The sequence below is a fragment of the Dama dama genome, chromosome 16 (genome assembly GCF_033118175.1).
Source record: "Dama dama isolate Ldn47 chromosome 16, ASM3311817v1, whole genome shotgun sequence".
Lineage (NCBI taxonomy): Eukaryota > Metazoa > Chordata > Mammalia > Artiodactyla > Cervidae > Dama > Dama dama.
Window position 1 is genome coordinate 29,582,127 of NC_083696.1, and position 20,454 is coordinate 29,602,580.

Here is a 20,454-nt window from a genome sequence, read left to right on the forward strand (position 1 = left end):
GCATCCACAGTGGTGAATCCTTCCCAGAAGGTTTTTTGCTTACTTTTGCCCAGATCCCGTGGAGGAATCACCCTCTATACCAGCTATTTGTTTTGTTTTGTTTGTTTTTTAAGTCATTAAGTCATATCTGGCTCTTTGTGACCCTATGGACTATAGCCCACTAGGCTTCTCTGTCCATGGGACTTCCCAGGCAAGAATATTCCTCCAGGGAATCTTCCCCGCCCAAGGATTGAACCTGCATCTCCTCCATTGGCAGGAGGATTCTTTACCCCAAGTCACCAGGGAAGCCCATGGCAGCTACAGCCCTATGAAATGTTCTTCTTAAATAGTAAGAGTTGAAAGTTAAAATGACTCTTTAATTCATGGACTGCAGAATGGATGTTGTGTTAACAGGCATGTAAACAACATTCATCTCTTTGCACATCTCCATCAGAGTTCTTGGGTGTCCAGGTGCAATGTCAATGAGCAGTATTATTGAAAGGAATCTTTTTTTTTTCTGAGCAGTAGATCTCAATAGTGGGCTTAAAATATTCAGTATTCAGTCACTCAGTCATGTCCAACTTTTTGTGACTTCATGGACTTCCTCTGTCCATGAGATTCTCCAGGCAAGAATGCTGGAATGGCTTGCCATTTCCTCCTCCAGGGAAAATATTCAGTAAAACATTGTAAATAGACATGCTGTCATCCAGGCTTCATTGTTCCACCGACTGAGCATAGGCAGAGCAGATTTAGCATCATTCTTCAAGACTCTAGGATATCCAGAATGGTAAATAAGCATTGCCTTTAACTTAAAGTCACCAACTACATTAGTCCCTAGCAAGAGAGTTTGTTGAAGCTTTGAAGCCAGGCATTGATTTTTCCTCTCCAGCTATAAAAGTCCTAGATAGCATCTTCTTCTAATATAAAGCTATTTCATCTATATTGAAAGTTTGTTGTTCATGAATAACTTGCTACAGCTTCTACACCAGCACCTGCTGCTTCACCCTTCACTTTTATGTTGTGGAGATGGCTTCTTTCCTTAAATCTCATGAACCAACCCATGCTAGCTACAGACTTTTCTTCTGCAGCTTCCCCACCTCTCTCAGTCCTCACATAATTGAAGAGTCAGGGCCTTACTCTGATTCGGCTTTGGTTTAAGGGAATGTTGTAGCTGGTTTTGATCTTCTATCTATACCACTACAGCTTTCTTCATATCAGCAATAAGACTGTTTTGCTTTCTTATCCTTCATGTGTTCATGAGAGTAGCACTTTTAATTTCCTTCAAGAACTTTTCTTTTGCATCCACAACTAGGCTAACTGGTGCAAGAGGCCTATAGCTTTCAGCCTATCTCAGCTTTAAACGTGCTTTCCTCAATGAGCTTTATGATTTCAACCTTTTGAAGTAAGAGATGTGCAGCTGTTCCTTTCTCTTGAACACTCAGAGGCCATTGTAGGGCATCGTGGCTGTTCAGTTGCTCAGTCGTGTCCGACTTCTTGCAACCCCATGGACTGCATGCAGCACACCAGGCTTCCCTGTCCTTCATCATCTCCTGGAACTTGCTCAAACTCTTGTCCGTTGAGTCAGTGATGCCACCCAACCATCTCGTTCTCTGTCATCCCCTTCTCTTCTTGCCTTCAATCTTTCCCAGCATCAGGGTCTTTTCCAATTGAAGAAAAGGACATTAGTTGGACTAATTTCAATATTGTTGTGTCTCAGGGAATAGGGAGGCCCAAAGAGATGGAGATAGAACAATCAACTGGTAGAGCAGTCAGAACACACAGATTTATCGTTTTAAGTTCATCAGCTTATATGGGCACAGTTCATGGTACCCCAAAACGATTACAGTAGCAGCATCAAAGATCACAGATCACCATGATCAATACAATGGAAAAGTTTGAAATATTATGAGAGTCACCAAAATGTACACAGAAACAGGAAGTGGGCAAATGCTGTTGGAAAAATGAAGTCAGTAGACTTGCTTGATGCCAGGTTGCCACAACCTTCAATCTATGGAAAAAAAAAAAAAAAAATCACCGTTTTCTGTGGAGCGCAATAAAATGAGGTATGGCTGCATTGGTCTGTTACCATTCCCAAGCAGGCAAACACATTGCTGAGTAAGAAGTGGAGGAAGCACTGCAAGCAGCTCAGAATAAATAGGCTGCATGTGTAACTACCTGGCCTAGAAGCTGTTGTGAGTAATGGCTGGTGTTAGATTTTGAAATGTATAGGTATAACAATACATAGAATAGACCTTAGGAAAAAAGCGCTGCTAACATGCTGCATCCCCCACCCACGTCCCTCCCCCTGGCTTGCAGAACAAGAATGGCCTCTCTCTAGGCCCTTCTGTCTACTCTGCCTCTTCAGGGAAGGAAATTCTAAACTTCTTCTGCATGGTAGGATGAAATGTTTCTTTTCCTCCTCTTTGTAATAAATTTTTGTCTGAAATTAGAAAATCCATTCTAACATAATTTGTAATATTATATTAGATAAATATAACATTAGGGAAATAACACACATTATGTCCCTAGAACCACTCACATTTAGACTTTGCTAAGTTCTTTGCAACATAGTACCCTCCGGCTTCCTCTTAACTTCCTTGCTTTTAGAGTATTTTATTCATTGTCTATACTAGTCTATGCAGGTAGATGTAAGAGACCCAGTTCGATCCCTGGGTCGGGAAGATCCCTTGGAGAAGGAAATGGCAACTCACTCCAATGTTCTTGCCTAGAGAATCCCATGGACAGAAGAGCCTGGCGGGCTGCAGTCCATAGGGTCACACAGAGTCGGACATGACTGAAGTGACTTAGCATGCGTGCATGCACACTAATCTACTAAGACTGTCTTTATTTGTTCCCTTTGCCACTTTTCCTACTTGAAATTCTCTATAATCTCATTACTGGTCTTCACAAATTGTGACCGGTGCTCTTCTGCTTATCATCACTGATGCAGGTTTGGGTGCCAATTACTCACCCCACCCCAAGACTCTTACCAGCAGGAGAGACAGACAGCCAAGTGGGCATCAGAGGACTGGCCGTATTAACGACCTGCCATGCCCTGGCAGCCCCCGATGCACTGTCTGGTTATCTGTTTTGAAGAGCAGGACTGAAGCCACAAACTTCTTGGGGGTCCCGCCTAAACCACATCTGCCTCCACTAGGCTTCAGGCCACCTGCTGGGAGGGGTCTGGGAGTAGCCTTAGGCACCTTTTCAGCCAGCCCCATGGGACTGCCTTGCACACTCAACTGCTAGAAGAAAGGAGGGCGGATTCCCAGGTCTTGAACCGTGCTCCATGCGGGAGGCCCACGTGGGAGCAGGGGGAATGGGAGAAATCTTGCTCAGCTTACTCATCCGTGAGGCCTGCAGGAAGGAGACCCCATGGAACCTGTTTCTTGCTTTTGGGCCATAACCCAGCCCACCACTCAGGTGGCCCCTGGAGCATTAGCTCTCCCTCTTGTCGGGACAAGGAAGTAAGACGAATGCTCCTCTTTGTTCCTTTTCTGTCACTGTTTGGCAAACTAGATTTCACAATTTACTCACTTGTTCTTTGGGGACAGGAGGAAAGCAGTGGCTAGAGGGGTGGGGACAGTGCTGGCTCCAGGATTCCATGAGCCAAGCAGAGGACTATGAACCCAGATCCAACAATGATGGAGCACTGCAAAAGGGGCCTAGGGCTGTCCTGTTCTAGGCGCTTCCCCGGTTCAGAAGGAAGATTCTGCCCCCCGATCTCAGGCTAGTCCCCCTCCATTTCTCCCACGGGAGAGGTTAAGCAGCTAGGACTGTCTCTGAGCAAAATTAGTGGGTCTTTACCTGAAGCAGAGTCTATCCTTTATTCCAACTTCTGGTTTCATATGTGACAAAAGGACACCTTCACAAAAGCTTTAACTTTTCAGCACTGATGAACACATGATGAGAGGAAAGAATTCGATATACAGCTCATTGAACAGTTCTATGAAGACCTACAAGACCTTCTAGAACTAACACCCAAAAAAGATGTCCTTTTCCTTATAGGGGACTGGAATGCAAAAGTAGGAAGTCAAGAGATACCTGGAATAACAGGCAAATTTGGCCTTGGAGTACAACGAAGCAGGTCAAAGGCTAACAGAGTTTTGCCAAGAGAACACACTGGTCATAGCAAACACCCTCTTCCAACAACACAAGAGACGACTCTACACATGGACATCACCAGCTGGTCAATACTGAAATCAGATTGATTATATTCTTTGAAGCCAAAGATGGAGAAGCTGTATACAGTCAGCAAAAACAAGGCCAGGAGCTGACTGTGGTTCAGATTATGAGCTCCTTACTGCCAAATTCAGACTTACATTGAAGACAGTAGAGAAAACCACTAGACCATTCAGGTATGACCAAATCAAATCCCTTAACAATTATACAGTGGAAGTGACAAATAGATTCAAGGGACTAGATCTGATAGGCACAGTTCCTAAAGAACTATGGATGGAGGTTCCTAACATTGTATAGGAGGCAGTGATCAAGACCATCCTCTAGAAAAAGAAAAACAAAAAGGCAAAATGGTTGTCTGAGGAGGCCTTACAAATAGCTGAGTAAAGAAGAGAAGCTAAAGGCAAAGAAGAAAAGGAGAGACATACCCATTTGAATGCAGAGTTCTAAAGAATAGCAAGGAGAGATAAGAAAGCCTTCCTCAGTGATCAGTGCAAAGAAACGGAGGAAAACAATAGAATGGGAAAGACTAGAGATCTCTTCAAGAAAATTAGAGATACCAAGGGAACATTTCATGCAAAGATGGGCGCAAATAAGGGACAGAAATGGTATGGACCCAACAGAAGCAGAAGATATTAAGAAGAGGTGGCAAGAATACACAGAAAAACTGTACAGAAAAGATCTTCATGACCCAGATAATCACGATGGTGTGATCACTCACCTAGAGCCAGACATCCTGGAATGCAAAGTCAAGTGGGCCTTAGGAAGCATCACTATGAACAAAGCTAGTGGACGTGATGGAATTCCAGTTGAGCTATTTCAAGTCCTGAAAGATGATGCTGTGAAAGTGCTGCACTCAATATGCCAGAAATTTGAAAAACTCAGCAGTGGTCACAGGACTGGAAAAGGTCAGTTTTCATTCCCAATCCCAAAGAAAGGCAATGCCAAAGAATGCTCAAACTACCACACAACTGGACTCATCTCATCACATGCTGGCAAAGTAATGCTCAAAATTCTCCAAGCCAGTCTTCAACAGTATGTGAACTGTGAACTTCCAGATGTTCAAGTTGGATTTAGAGAAGGCAAAGGAACCAGAGATCAAATTGCCAACATCCACTGGATCATCAAAAAAGCAAGAGAGTTCCAGAAAGCACCTACTTCTGCTTTATAGACACCAAAGCCTTTGACTGTGTGGATCACAACAAACTGTGGAAAATTCTGAAAGAGATGGGAATACCAGACCACCTGACCTGCTTCCTGAGAAGTCTGTATGCAGGTCAAGAAGCAACAGTTAGAACTAGACGTGGAACAACAGACTGTTTCCACATTGGGAAAGCAGTATGTCAAGGCTGTAGAGTCATGAGAAATGCCGGGCTGGATGAAGCACAAGCTGGAATTAAGATTGTTGGGAGAATTATCAATAACCTCAGATATGAGGATGATACCACCCTTATGGGAGAAAGCAAAGAACTAAAGAGCCTCTTGATCAAAGTGAAAGAGGAGAGTGAAAAAGTTGGCTTAAAACTCAACATTTAGAAAACTAGGATCATGGCATCCAGTTCCATCACTTCATGGCAAATAGATGGGAAAACAGTGGAAACAGTGAGAGACTTTATTTTGTTGGGCTCCAAAATCACTGCAGCTGGTGACCGCAGCCATGAAATTAAAAGATACTTGCTCCTTGGAAGAAAAGTTATGACAAACCTAGACAGCATATTAAAAAGTAGAGATGTTACTTTGCCAACAAAGGTATGTCTAATCAAAGCCATGGTCATTTATGGATATGAGAGTTGGACTATAAAGAAAGCTGAGTGCCGAAGAATTGATGCTTTTGAACTGTGGTGTTGGAGAAGACTCTTGAGAGTCCCTTGGACAGCAAGAAGATCCAGCCAGTCCATCATAAAGGAAATCAGTCCTGAATATTCATTGGAAGGACTGATGCTGCAGCTTAAACTCCAATACTTTGGCCACCTGATGCAAAGAAATGACTGACTGGAAAAGACCCTGATTCTGGGAAAGATTGAAGGCAGGAGGAGAAGGGGACGACAGTGGATGAAATGGTTGGATGGCATCACTGACTCAATGGACCTGTGTTTGAGTAAGCTCTGTGAGTTGGTGAAGGACAGGGAGGCCTGGCATGCTGCAGTCCATGGGGTCACAAAGAGTCAGACACAGCTGAGTGAGTGAACTGAACTAAACTGAACTGAAAAACTCATAATTGCCAAAATTGTCAAGAACCTTTTGTTTTGTGAGAAAAGGAATAGCACGTGTTTCCACCTGCATTCCTTCTCTGGGCTCTGTCTGGACCCCAGGAGGTCCCCTCATTTCTGCTCTGGGCTACCGGGGTGGCTGCCCTGTGGCTGGGGGGCCCCGTCCCCACACAGCCCAGCTGTGCAGGCCAGGCAGAAGGCAGAGTGGTGCTCCCACAGATTCTCATCTTGCATCATTCTTGCTGGTCATGGGCCAAAACCTTCCTTTCTCCAATGTCTGTGCTCACTCGGGGGTCCAGGGTGTCAAGATTTAAAAGTGTGAGGTCCTCAGGGTACGGATGGTTTGGGGAAGCCTGCCTTTGAACATCCTGTGATGGTTTCAGGGTGGCGTTTTGAGCTCTTTCTCTGAGCCTGAGTTGTGTTCCTTACAAGCTGTACTTCAGTGGATAAGAACAATTGAAGCCAAGCATTCACAGACATTACAGTCACTTTAAGAACCTAAAGGGAAAAGAAATCAAGTTGCCTAACTGCCCTGTGTTTTGTTTCTGTTCCAGGTCCTACGGAGGCCCCTTTGAGAACTGGTTTTTGTTTGTTCACTTTGGAGGATGGGCTGATATCACGGCTGAGCAGTTACTGATGTCGGAAGCTGAGGCTGAACCCCCAGAGGCCCTGCTGTGGCTCCTGGCTTTCAGCTGCAGCCCAGGCACCGGGCATCAGCAGAGAGTGCAGACCATGGTAGGTGGCAGGGTCCAAGGCATGCGGCCTCGGGGACGGTCTCTCGGGTGCAAGAAGGGACCCGCGGTGGTGGGTTTGGCTTTCACTGACCTCCAGGCACCTCAGCAGGTACAGGAAGACATGGGCCTGGAAGAGTGAGTGGGCCCTGGGCGTGCACTCGAGATATTTTCTTGCCCTCAGGAGTGGACCGGGAGGCCAGGTCTCCCAGGAGCCCCCGAGGAAACACGTGCGGCCCTTCTGGCCCTGGGCCATCCTCTCTCCTTAGTACTGTTGCTCTGTCCAGAATCACAGGCGCACCGGCCTGGGGGCTGCACCCTCCAGGGGCTGTCATACAGGGTCTGACCCTCTTCTGAGGAGCCCCGGCCTCTTTCTTCTCTGCGGCCTGGCCCCGTCTGCTTCCCTCTTGACTTAACTCCTTTCTTGGATCAGTCAGTAGATCCTCACAGTACCGGCTTTGTTTAGAACTCTTACTAAAGTAATCACATGATATTAACCACTTAGCTTCTGAAAAAAGGACTTGGTCGTTTCCTAAATAACAGAGCAGCAAAGTACAGGAGTGGCTAAGTGTCCGTGGCAAAGACAGTTGTTATTTTGTGTGGAATAGGATAATTACAGGAGCCATGTATTGATTAAAGGCATTTGCGCCTTCCTTACAAACATTTATTTGCTGGTTTTTAAAAGTTCAACTGCCACCGCTTTTTCCTGATTTTAATAATTAAAGGGAGTGGGTTTCTTTATGTAGAGAGCAGTGCTCCCATTTGCTTGATGTTTTCTGTTGTTTGAAAAAAACAGAGACTAGTTCAGTATGGCTGTATATTTTACTTGTTTAAAAGCATGTTACATGGCAGGGGCAAGAAAAGTTTGTGATTTCAAAAAGTTGCAATTTGGTGATCATTCTGGATCCCAAATAGAACATTTTTTTTAATAGAAATTAACATGTATTTCAAGATTGCTATCTGATTAAAAAGAGATTAAAGAGAGCTTACTATTTTTTTCCCTTTTAAAATATCACATTAAAGAGAATCCTAATTTGTTTTCGGGCTTCCCCAATGGCTTAATGGGTAAAGAACTTGTCTGCAGTGCAGGAGACCCCTGGGTTGGGAGGATCCCGTGGAGGAGGAAACGGCAACCCACTCCAGTATTCTTGCATGGAGAATCCCATGGACAGAGGAGCCTGGCCAGGCTACAGTCCATGGGGTTGCAAAGAGTCGGACATGACGGAGCACACAGCATATATGAACACTAATGCTTTCTGAAGCGTTTTTGTATACGTTTCATATTTGATTCTGTATTAGCTAAACTGGTAGGTTTTATGTTAAATTCCATATGGATCATAGAAACTGACAGATTACTTTTGAAGTGTAGAGAAGTAAATAGTCCCGTAAGATTTATTTTCTAGAGAGCTCTGCATTGGCATATCTTTTTACTAGCTAAGTTAGTCCTTTTTTGGTCTGTTTTTTAATAAAACTTACACATAGTTCTCACTCAGGGGGTGCTTTGACAGCCTGGATCAAAACAGATTAGATCACTCAGAGGAGCTTAGCACCAGGACGTCAGTTTCCTTCCTAGCTGTTCTGTCCGAGGCGGCTGTCTGCCTGGGACTTGAGGCCCTGGTGTGGGTGGTATCCTGGGGAGCAGCGGGGCTACTCTCCTAGTTTAACTAGTAGTATTAATACATAGTTCTCACTCCCCTGGGTTTTGTGAGCTTAATCCCTTTGATGGGTCTGTTGGGTGACTTGACAGACTGTGAACTACCTTTAAAAACATGATTATTGTGCGATTTGACTGAGCTTGACATTGCTTGTGCTTTTGCCTTAAAGTGAAACTGAAAGTGTTAGTCGCTCAGTCGTGTCCAATTCTTTGTGACCCCATGAACTGTGTAGCTCACCAGGGTCTGCTGTCCATGGAATTCTCTGTGAGAATACCTGTGCTTTTGCCTTAAAAGACATAGTTAAATCACAACACTGAACTGGATGTGATAGTGTCCTGTGGCTGGAAATGTCACCTCTGCTAGGCATCCTTAAGATTCAAGATTGGGGCAGGTGGTGATGGGAGCTTGAGGTGGGGAGTGGCAAAGAGCAACCATTTCCGCCTGGGATGCATGCGGCCTGTGCGAATAATACCCACTCCTGTCTCTGCAGACTGCGTTCTCTGCCAGCCAGTGTTCACTTCCTTTTGTTAACTTCGAACTGAATCATGATAAAAAACAAACTTCCTATGTTTGTATACTTTTAAGAATTAAGTGAGGGTTCATACACTTCAACCCTGTCGTTCTCCTTCTAGGAATTCTCCTAAGGAAGTAATTAGAGAGCTGTGTAAAGATTTATATACAGGATCATTGCAGTGTTGTTTGTAACTGCAACAACTGGAAATGGCCTACAGTTCCAGTACTAAGGATATTGGCTAAATAAATTGTGGTATATTACAGCCACAGAATGGGCTTCCCTGATAGCTCTGTTGGTAAAGAGTCTGCCTGCAATGCAGGAGACCCCAGTTCGATTCCTGGGTCAGGAAGATCCACTGGAGAAAGGATAGGCTACCCACTCCAGTATTCTTGGGTTTCCCTGTGGCTCAGCTGGTAAAGAATCCACCTGCAATGTGGGAGACCTGGGTTCAATACCTGCGTTGGGAAGATTCCCCTGAGGAAGGAAAAAGGTAACCCACTCCAGTATCCTGGCCTGGAGAATTCCATGGACTGTATAGTTTATGGGGTTGCAAAGAGTCAAACACAGCTGAGCGACTTTCACTTCACAGGCACAGAATAGCATTCTGCCATGAAAGATCGTATTATCAAAGAACATGTGCTATATAGATAATGGTAAATTGTTGATGTGCACTGTGAAAAACCTAGAATACAGTTCCTTGTATATAGTGAGTGCTGTGTTCACAGTGCATAGAAAAAAGATGACAAAGATATAAACCTCACTTTTAATAAGTCTCTTTGAATAGTGGTTACCATCATTTTGATTTTCTTTTTACTTTTTTGTTCAAATGTTTAACAGTAAGCATATGTAAATTTTCATACTGCAGGATAAAAATTAATACTTAGAAAAGAAAGCTTATATTTTTCTCCTTAAAAGATCAGAAAGCATTAGCGTTTTTGGCATGTGAGGAAGGTATCTGAAGGGAAAGGTGGCCTGGAGTGAAAGAGAAAGAGAAAAGACAAGCCTCAGGGAATACTGGGTGAGTGGAAAAGATGAACAAGAACATGATTATGGAGGCAGGGCTTCCTAAGCCCTGACATTTTTGCAGAGCAGCCTAGATGCAGGATGGTCGTGGGCTCCTGTAGATGCCATCAGGGTGGGCCCAGACAAGAGGTGGTGAGGGAGTGGCCCTCTCCTGTTAGGACGTGGCCCTCCACCATGGAAGGGCCCAGAGTGCAGTTTCTCACGGTCTTGCATTGTGGTCAGGGTTGCTCACACAACACTGCTAGTATGTTGGAATTTATGACAGACTTCATTGAATGAAGCCTTAACTTTCAGAGAAAAAAAGAACTCACACAAAATCCATAAAATTGGTCATGGGAATTTTTAGAGTGGGCCTAAGTGTTCTTTTGAAAATGAGGGAACATAGCTGTTCATGAGTTCCATGTGGCATTTTGGATCTATGACTTTCAGGTTTTGCTTTGTTTTCCAAGTCACAACTTGATGTACCATTCTTATAGCAAACAGAAGTCTCAGCATGAAATAAATATTTTTTATGCAGAAACAACCCACAGTCCTGCAACAATCACTATTATTATATGGATTCCACAGACTTGTGACCTCCGCTTGAGCTTTAAATATGTATGAACAGTGTCCCAGTGTCTAAAACAAAACAAATGTGGTGTGTGTGTGTGTGTGAGAGAGAGCCGGCACTTCCTTCCCACCCAAGATGGCAAAAGGCAAACCTCATTCTTATCAGCACGTTGACTCAGTGGAGGTCCAGGCACGGGGCTTTAATTGATCTGTGGCTGTGATAGTGAGCAAGTCTTCAAGGAGCCTTTTGTTCCTTTCCCCACAATATAAAAATATGACTACATTCTACTGAGGACTTTTCTCCATTTCCTTTTGTACAACAACAAAAAAAAAAGGTCAATTCCTGGCAGGGTGCCCTGGCCGCTTAGTGAGCAAGACGAAAGTCAAGAAATTTCCATTACACCCATTTGGGTTTGTGTGGAGCGGCGTGTAAACTCAGACATGGTCCCCCCTCTCTGCCCTCCCTCGGGCGCCAGACCTCTCCTGTTTCTGGGGCTGCTTCAGAGAACTGAATCATCCTAGCCCCACACGTGTCCCAACCCTCCCCTGATCTCTTCCTTTGAAATTATATTCCCAGGTGGAGGTGAAGACAGTGCTTGGCCGCCTCACGAAGCTCTTCAGGAGTCCAACCCTCTCGGCCAGGGATTTGCAGGCAGCAGCTGGAGAGAACCGAGGTGGAGACCCCAGACCGCCTGCTTGTCAGCAGCTGGTCAGACGCCTCCTCCTGCACTTCCTGCTCTGGGCTCCTGGAGGACATTCGATCGCCCGGGAAGTCATCACCCTTGTAAGTCTCCCCTTTTCTGGCATCCTGCTTCTCATTCACAACCCAGGGGAAGTGTGGTTTATCACTTAAGGGCCTGGCCTTTGAAGAGCCTGTGTCCCAGGATGCTGTCCAAACATGGATGGACAGGAAGGGAAGAGACAGCCAGCCGGACGGGGAGCATGCGCAGCACCTGCATGGTGGAGAGGAGGGGAGAGGGCGGCCGGTAAGGAAGGAGCCTGCTCCCAGGTCACACAGCTCGTGGCCAGGATCCAGGCTGAAAGCTAGTCTCCTGTCTCCTCAGGCCATCTTTTTGTTACAGTGCGTGACTCTTCCTCCTTGTGAAGAAAAACAAGACTTCACTCAAGTGTGCTCACTGCAGTGGCTCAAAGAGTTTAATTTTTTAATTTAAAAAACATTTGCTAATTACAAAGAAATCCTTCCTCAGTTCAGTCCAGTCGCTCAGTCATGTATGTTTCTTTGCAATCCCATGGACTGCAGCATGCCAGGCTTCCCTGTCTAGCACCAACTCCCAGAGTTTACTCAAACTCATGTCCATTGAGTTGGTGATGCCATCCAGCCATCTCATCCTCTGTCATCCCCTTCTCCTCCTGCCTTCATTCTTTCCCAGCATCAGGGTCTTTTCAAATTAGTCAGTTCTTCGCATCAGGTGGCCAAGGTATTGGAGTTTCAGCTTCAGCATCAGTCCTTCCAAAGAATATTCAGGAATGATTCCCTTTAGGATGGACTGGTTTGATCTCCTTGCAGTCCAAGGAACTCTCAAGAGTCTTCTCCACCACCACAGTTCAAAAGCATCAATTCTTTAGCGCTCAGCTTCCTTTATAGTCCAACTCTCACATCCATACATGACCAGTGGAAAAACCATAGCTTTGACCTTTGTTGGCAAAGTAATGTCTCTGCTTTTTAATGCTTTTTAATATGCTGTCTAAGTTGGTCATTAGCTCTTAGGGAAATGCAAATCAAAGCCACAGTGAGGTACTGCTCCATACCCACTAGGACATATGTGTGTGTGCTCAGTCACCTCAGTTGTGTCTGACTCTCTGTGACCCTATGGACTGTAGCCTGCCAGTCTCCTCTTTCCATGGGATTGAATACTGGAGTGGGTTGCCATGCCCTCCTCCAGGGGATCTTCCTGACCCAGGGACTAGGACATATACTATAAACCAAGTCAAACAAGATGAAAGACATGTCTTGGTAAGGACGTGGAGAAATTGAACACTCACCTTTCCAGTTGGGAATGTTAAAATGATGCAGCCACTGTGGAAAAGAGTTTGACAGTTCCTCAGAAATTTAAAGATAGAATCACCTTATAATCCAGCTCTTCTGCTTCTGAGTGTGTACCCAAAGGAACTGAAAGCAAGGACTCAAACAGATACTTGTTCATCCTGCTTGTAGCAGTGTTATGCCTAAGAGCCAAAAGACAGAAACAGCCCAAAGGCCCATCAGCAGATGAATGGATAAACCAAATATGCTTTGTACGTACAGTAGAATATTATTCAGCCTTACAATGAATGAATGACACATGCTACGACATGGATGACCCTTGAGGGCTAAGTAAAATAAGCCAGACACAAAAAAGGACAAATACTATATGACTGTATTCATGTGAGATACCTCGAATAGGTAAATTCATAGAGACAGATAGTAGAATCGAGTGGGGAGTGGTACAGAGTTCCTGTTTGGGATAATGAGCAAGTTATGGAAATGGACAGTAGTGGTGGTTGTGCAACACTGTGAATATAATTCATGCCACTGAATTGTACATTTAAAAATGGTTAGAATAGCAAATTTTATGTTATAAGCTCATCTCGAAAAAAATGCTGTTTTTTTCTGTTTTTATAATACATATACATTACATATACATATATATTTTTATAATACATATACATTAAAGTATAACTTGATGAATTTTCACAAACCAAAAACACCCATGCAACCAGCAACCAAATCAAGAAAAGAATGTTCCCGGTACTCAGAGGCCCCCTCCTGCCCTCTCCTGCTCTGTTTGAATGTGAATGGGAAGCAAGTCCCAGTGACCAGTGGGATTGCCAAAAACTCAGTCACCGGTGCTCAGAGGTTCTCCTTGGTCCCGGGAGAACAGGGTATGTGGGGCAGGCAGGCCACACAGCCAGCCTGTCAGGCCGTCCTCTAGGGCTCAGACAGAAGACCTCCCAGAGCCTGGGTGTGGCCGAGCGCAGAAGAGGGCTTGCCTGTCACATGCGGGGTGCCATCTCCTCGGGGCCCGCCCCAGCACAGCCATCTGTCATGTGCTTTTATAAAAGGCACATCTCACCTCCAAATCCATTTGGGGTGGGAGAACTCCATAGGTGAGAGCTAAAGAATGTCCTCATACCTGTAGAACTGGGTGTCAACCAATTTTCCTCTCTGGCCGGGAATAAATTATAATAGTCACTGGTCAGCCACTGCCTCAGCCAGGTGGTCAAGGTCAACATCAGCCGTACTAAGTCACGTTGATAGGAGGTGATGAAAATGGCACTTCCTACCCCAAATCTATAACCCTAGTCTAATTATGAAAAAAACAATTGACAAACTCCAGTTGAAGGACATTTGACAAAAATACCTGACCAATACTCCTTAAGACTGTCAAGGTCATCAAAAACAGGGAAGTCTGAGGAACTGTCACAGCCAACAAGAGCCTAAGGAGGGTCAATGGTTAAATGTAATATGGTGTCTTAGATGGAATCCTGGACCAGAAGAAGGACATTAGGGAAAAACTGAGGTCAGAATAAAGTCTGACCTAAAAGTCGGGTTAATAAAGTGAATAGATACTGGCTCATTAATTCTGACAAATGTACTAAACTAATGTAAGATGTTAACAGGAAAACTGAGTGTGGGGGATATGGGATTTCTCTGTATTATCTTTTTGGTCAAACTATAAATCTAAAACTGCTCTAAAATTGAAAGTTATTTTAAAAGTTAAGGGGACTTCCCTGGTGGTCCACTGGGTAAGACTCCGAATTTCCAATGCAGGGGGCCCAGGTTCAATCTCTGGTGGGAACTATATCCCACATGCCGCAACTAAGACCCAGTGCAGAAATTTTAAAAAACATATATATGTATATATATATATATATATATGAGAAGTGGCTTCCCAGGTGGCACTAGTGGTAAAGAACCCGCCTGCTAATGCAGGAGAACTAAAAGACATGGGTTTGATCCCTGGGTTGGGAAGATGTCCTGGAGGAGGAAATGCCTGGAGCATCCCATGGACAGAGGAGCCTGGCAGACTACAGTCCATAGGGTTGCAAGGAGCTAGACACAACTGAAGCAACTTAGCATGCATATATAAAAGGAAACCTGTTTTCAAAAACAAAAAATCAAAGCCAGGGACTTCTGAGTCATGCAGGCGTTGGTGGTATTTTTGTTGCCTGGCCTCTGACCTCCTGCCCGGGCCCTGGAGCCCGGGGGAGGGCCCTTAGCCCAAGGAGCCCGCTCAGGCCTGGGCTGCCGTCCTCTCTGAGCCTGGGCGCTCCTGCCCCTCCCACATCCTGTCCCCCTGGGGGTGGAAAGCAGGCCAGGGAGCTCAGAGTCCCAGCCCATAGGGTGTGAGAGAATACAGCCTAGAGAAGGTTCCTCAGAGACACCCAGCTCTCTGCTTCCGTATTCCAACCGTATTTCCTTCCATTCCGGGAAGAGTCCACATTCACGTGGACCACCCTCTCGGGTCTCACTCGCAGAACGGCTGCTGTGGCTCAGGAACTGGTCATGTCACCAAGCTCAGGCTTGTCGCCGATGCCAGGGGCCAATTCCCACCAAATAGCTCAACCCCAGTCAACACTGCTGATCCACACCTGAGCCTGGGGGAGCTCGGAAAATCCCCGCTCATCTTCACTTTCATAAGTCAGCTCAGCTGCAAAAAAAGTAAAACTCATCAGAGGATGAAAGGCGGTGTTTGCTTTCCTGCACTGGTTCCTTGGCGGGTGGGCGCTGGCCTCCCAGCACCTCAGAACCTGTCATGGCTCAGAATGCCTCTGTCCTTAGAGATGTTCTGGAGCTGTCTTTACTAACATATCGGCCTTCCTACTCGAAGGCTTCCTGTAGTGCCTCATGGTCCGTTGAAGGCAGCCCGGCAAGCACTGCTACGAGCAGGACCGGCGCTAGGAGTCCCCCCAGCACTGGCTCCTCCGGGGCCCTCTTCAAGCACCCTGGGAAGAGCTCCGGGCCAGGAATGCTTGACCGGGAGCAGGTGGTGGCCAGCTGGGAAAGCCTGGGCTCGGTGGGACAGCCGTTCTTTCCCAGGGGCTTTGGCATCACCACCCGCAGAACCCCAGCCCTGGCCTGGCTTTGATGAGAAAGAGAGTAGGGAGCAGAGCCAGCCCCCGGCCGGGTCCTGGTCTTGCTGTCGTTGTGTGAGCCCTGGGCTCTGAGCCCCGTGTTCTCTGCACTGTGTTCCATCCTTACCCGAGTGGCCCGTGTGCCGTCCGCTCACCTTCCTCCTCTCGTGGCCCCACACCCCAGGCTCTGCCGCAGGCTGCTCCCCCTGACTGCTTCCTCGGGCTCAGGCACAGGCCCCAGGGCTCAGCCTCCGAGGCCCCACTGAATCCCTGGGCCAGAACCCCTGCCCTCCCCGCCCCTTCTTCTTCGGCTTCTCTGCTCCCTGCTCCTGGCTTACGTCTCCACACACTGCTCCTTCCGAGCCTCTGTGATGAGGATGAGGCCCAAGGAGCCCGGCTGGGGCCCAGGTTCCTGCGGCCCCTGAGGCCCATCCCCTCCTGCCCCATGACCTGGCCCGACTTCCGTTTCTCTCTCTGCCTCCTCCTGTCTTCTGTTGCTGGACCTCAGCGCTGTCAGCCAAAAGGCAGCCCGAATCTGAAATATAGACTTCAGTTCTGTCGTTGCGGAGCTCACGATGAATTGAAGCCCCATACAGATGCCCTTCCCAAGCGTCCCTCCCTCAGCGACAGTGGGGCTGGGTGACCGGAGACCGGAGCGGAGCGCGGGTGTTGAGGTGGGCGTACAGAGCATCAGCGATGGCGCCGCCACCCTGCGTCCAGCTCCGAGGCACACCTGGAGCGGGAGGCAGTCTCCCTCTCCCCTCCCCAGGTTTGGGGAAGTCAATTAAGTCTTTTAAGGCATCCCAGGAAAGCTCACGTTGTTTCATCCATGGAGGTCACCTACAGCATCTGTGACTTCTGAATAAAAGCCAAGAGAGGAGGATCTGACACCAAGAGCCACATGGAACCCGCCCCCACCCCCAGCCGCTGCAGAGGCCTCTCGGCTTGGGCGGCTGCCAGGAGATGGCCGAGGAGCACCAGCGTTGCCTAGGGGGCCCCGGGTGTCCCCCGCTCTCACTCACTCAATACCCTGCTGCCGAGAGATCTGCCTTGACTGATGGACAGAGGTGGCATGGGACTGAAGGCTGCCCTGGGTCCTGGAGAGTCCCAGGTGGACCAGGGCCCCTGGTCATCCTACCAGAAGGGCCCAGCTGCACTCGGGGAAGGAGCCTGACCTTGGGCTGCGCAGGCGACTTAAACATTTGACTCACACACAGAACACAAATACGTGATGCTCACTTTGGCAGTGCAGAGCCTAAAATTTAAAGGAGACGGATGATTAGCGTGGCCCCTATGCAAGGAGGACGTGTAGATTTGTGAAGCATTCTATATTTAAAAGAAAAAAAAAAACATAGATTACTCTCAAAAATAGAGGTTCTTATATACTTGTGTCTAAAAAAGCATAGTAAATTCTTCACAGATAGATTGTGAGATTCTCACCCTTTTTGTTGAACCGAACTCTTAGAAAATGGCACTTAAGGGTACCACAACTAAGGCTGTATTTAGCAGAAATGACAGTTCCTGTGTTTCCTGCCTCCCTTAAGAGTCAGGTGTTAAAAACTTTGTTGTTGTTGCTTAGTTGCTAAGTCGTGTCTGACTCTTCGCAACCCCATGGTCACATACAGCATGCCAGGCTTCTCTGCCCACTCTCTCTCGGAGTTTGCTCAGATTCATGTCCATTAAGTCGGTGAAGCTATCCAACCATCTTATCCTCTGCCACCCCTTCTCCTCCTGCCTTCAATAGCCTCCCAGCATCAAGGTCTTTTCCAATGAGTCTGCTCTTTGCATCAGGTGACCAAAATATTAGAGCTTCAGCATCAGTCATTCCAGTGAATATTCTGGGTTGATTTCCTTTAATATTGACTGGTTTACTCTACTTGCAGTCTAAGGGACTCTCAAGAGTCTTCTCCAGCACCACAATTCAAAAGCATCAATTCTTCAGTGCTCAGCCTTCTTTATGGTCCAACTCATATATCCATACATGTCTAATGGAAAGACATAGCTTTGATTATACAGACTTTCTGTCGGCCAAATGATATCTCTGCTTTTGAATATGCTCAGCTTGTCATAACTTTCCTTCCAAGGAACAAGCATCTTTTAATTTCATGGTTGCAGTCACCGTCTGCAGTTATTTTGGAGCCCAAGAAAATAAAATCTGTTACTGCTTCCACTTTTCCCCCTATTATTTGCCATGAAGTGATGGGATCAGATGCCATGATCTTAGCTTTTTCACTTCAACAAGGCTGCGATCCATGAAGGGAGTTAAAATCTTAGGTGCTTGTTAACAAACAAGAGGGCCAGCCGCGAGCCCAAGAATGCCATTTGTAAAGCTGTTTGTGTGAGAACAGGTGGCACTCTCTTTCCAGCATTTTCCAGTTCTCACATTAGAGTGAGCCTTTCGTAGAAAGTCAAGCATAGTATGTTCATTTGCCTCTGTTTCTCATAGCAAATAACCCCCAAAGCTTGTGACAGGTGTTCCAAGAAATAAAGCATTTGTCTGTAGCTGTTGTGTGTCTGAGGGGGTGAGCTTTAGGAAATGATTCTTCTCACAAGATGGCCGAGGTTTGAGAATGGTCTTGCTTTGCTCATCACCTTGAAAACAAACAAGAGCCCTTTGGAGCTGATAGGAATGCAGCTGCCTCTGGGAGACAGGATGGTTATGGTTGGTCCACTGAATGAAGAGCCGAGTCTGTCTGCAAAGTGTTTTAATTTGTCTTCTTTTCTGTCCTCATTCCAGATGGCTCAGACGGATGCGATAATGAACGAGATTATTGGCTTCCTGGACTATACTTTGTACAGATGGGATCATCTTTGCGTGGAAGCCCATAGGTCAAGAAAACTGGCCAAAGAGCTCCTCACAGAGTTGCGAGAGCAAGCCTCGCCCCGGCAGGTTAACCAGTGACTCCACATGATGAAATGATGGGGCCACTTCTTCACGGCCGCAAGTTTGTAGAATGTGTTCCCTCTGCACGTTGTAAGAATGAGCCATAAACAACTTGGCAAGATCTGGTAGTACTTGTTTTGCAAAAAATGTCAGGTACTTCAGCCTGGACTCAGTGAGGTTTACTCACTCAGCCTGAATGTTGATTAGAGAACCCCTAAAGAAAAGCCTGGATGGGAGAAGAGATTTCTATTTCCTTTTCTCCCCATATCAAACCAAGACACATGACTATTATTTGGATGTTTCAAACTCTTTGGAACAAGAAGTTGGTCATGTACCATTGATCATTTTAGAAAATACCTTAGCCTTCTTCCACTTTTTTAAGAAGTCCAGTAATTGTTACCAGTATCTCATCTTATCCACCAGGAAGCTCTCTTGCTTTCCTAAGATGTTCTTCATCCAGGATAGTGTGGACCCCTCAGGTTTCCCTCCCATGGCCCCTAAGCAGATCCCACCAAGCCCAGGGGTGGTAGTGGTGACCGGGGAACAGCACGTCTCAGCAATGAAATGAAGCCGGCTCTGGGCCTTTGCTTTACATTCGCTAAGCACTGGCTGTTACTGCAAGCGCTCACGTTCCCTCAAAGGTGGCTGATAGGGTGGGGTTCAGGATGTGTGCTGGAAACATGGGAAGAGATTATATGTCAGCTGTCTTGTTAACTAAAATGGGAGTTGGAAATTTCTAATGAAGAATTGGCACCTCAACAATATTTATTTCACATCAATTAAAGACATTTTTCCCTTTTAGGTTTATGATTTTGCTTTTTTGTGTATTATCTGTTTGCCGAGTGAGTCAAGACTTTTGTGTCCACTTGGATTTATGTATTAGTCATCTCTGAATCTGCCTTATTCTTGGCTTCTGTTTGAGGATGAGTTAAGTTTTGTTGTATTAGACATTAAGCTTTTAGAGTCATTACTTGCTTTAATATACGGATCCACCTGAAGGTCTGGAAAATTCCAAGACCTTTTGACGTGAGCCTTCCATTTGAGAAATGCTGCAGTATGAAAGGTATGCTGTTAGAGTGCTCTTCTCACCAGTGCCATCATCATGTGCTTCCCTTAGAGTTGAGGCTGCCTCTCCTGTGTCGATTCTGTGACCGACTTCAGTGGACATGGAAAAAAAGGCTCAGTTCAGTGGTAGCGAGTCCCCCCTAAACTGACTGGCCCCTGGGATCCAGACCTCCTTGGGGGGGTATGCTTCCACATGGACACCCATTCACACTGTATTTCACAGCAAATAATAAAAACAGGACAGTTATCTATCTCAGATTGTTTAATCTGCATTTCTGGAAATTTCCTTCCTGACCTTACCTCAGTCTGTGTGTAGTATTTCCTAATTCCTTTACAAAGCCTCTAAGTTCCCCTAAGCTTTGGACTTAGATCAAAGAGGACAGAGCCCAAAACTATAGGGAGAAAATGTATTAAATGGCCACCCTTAATACACCCATAACACCCTTATGTTATTCATCAGGACTTCATGATGTTTGTAGAATTTGCTAGCCTTTTTAAATCTGTAATTTGCTTTATAGTTTGTCAGTCTAAATAAAAGTCACATGGCACCTAATTTTGTATTAAGTATTACAGTTTTTCTCAGAAAAAA

General features: G+C 46.0%; 1 protein-coding gene and 1 pseudogene across 8 annotated transcripts in view; both read left to right on the forward strand.

Moving 5' to 3' along the window:
• FANCC (FA complementation group C) overlaps positions 1–19,601 on the forward strand; it is a 309,507-nt gene extending 289,906 nt beyond the window's left edge. For all 8 annotated transcript variants that reach the window (XM_061163684.1, XM_061163682.1, XM_061163683.1 and 5 more), the window contains 3 exons: positions 6,923–7,103; positions 11,418–11,624; positions 18,654–19,601. In XM_061163684.1, the coding sequence (XP_061019667.1) occupies positions 6,923–7,103; positions 11,418–11,624; positions 18,654–18,818 (553 nt within the window). In that variant the 3' untranslated portion in view covers positions 18,819–19,601. The remainder of the gene's footprint in view (positions 1–6,922; positions 7,104–11,417; positions 11,625–18,653) is intronic.
• Positions 17,152–17,252, forward strand: LOC133071530 (U6 spliceosomal RNA; annotated as a pseudogene).
• Positions 19,602–20,454: the final 853 nt, after the last annotated feature.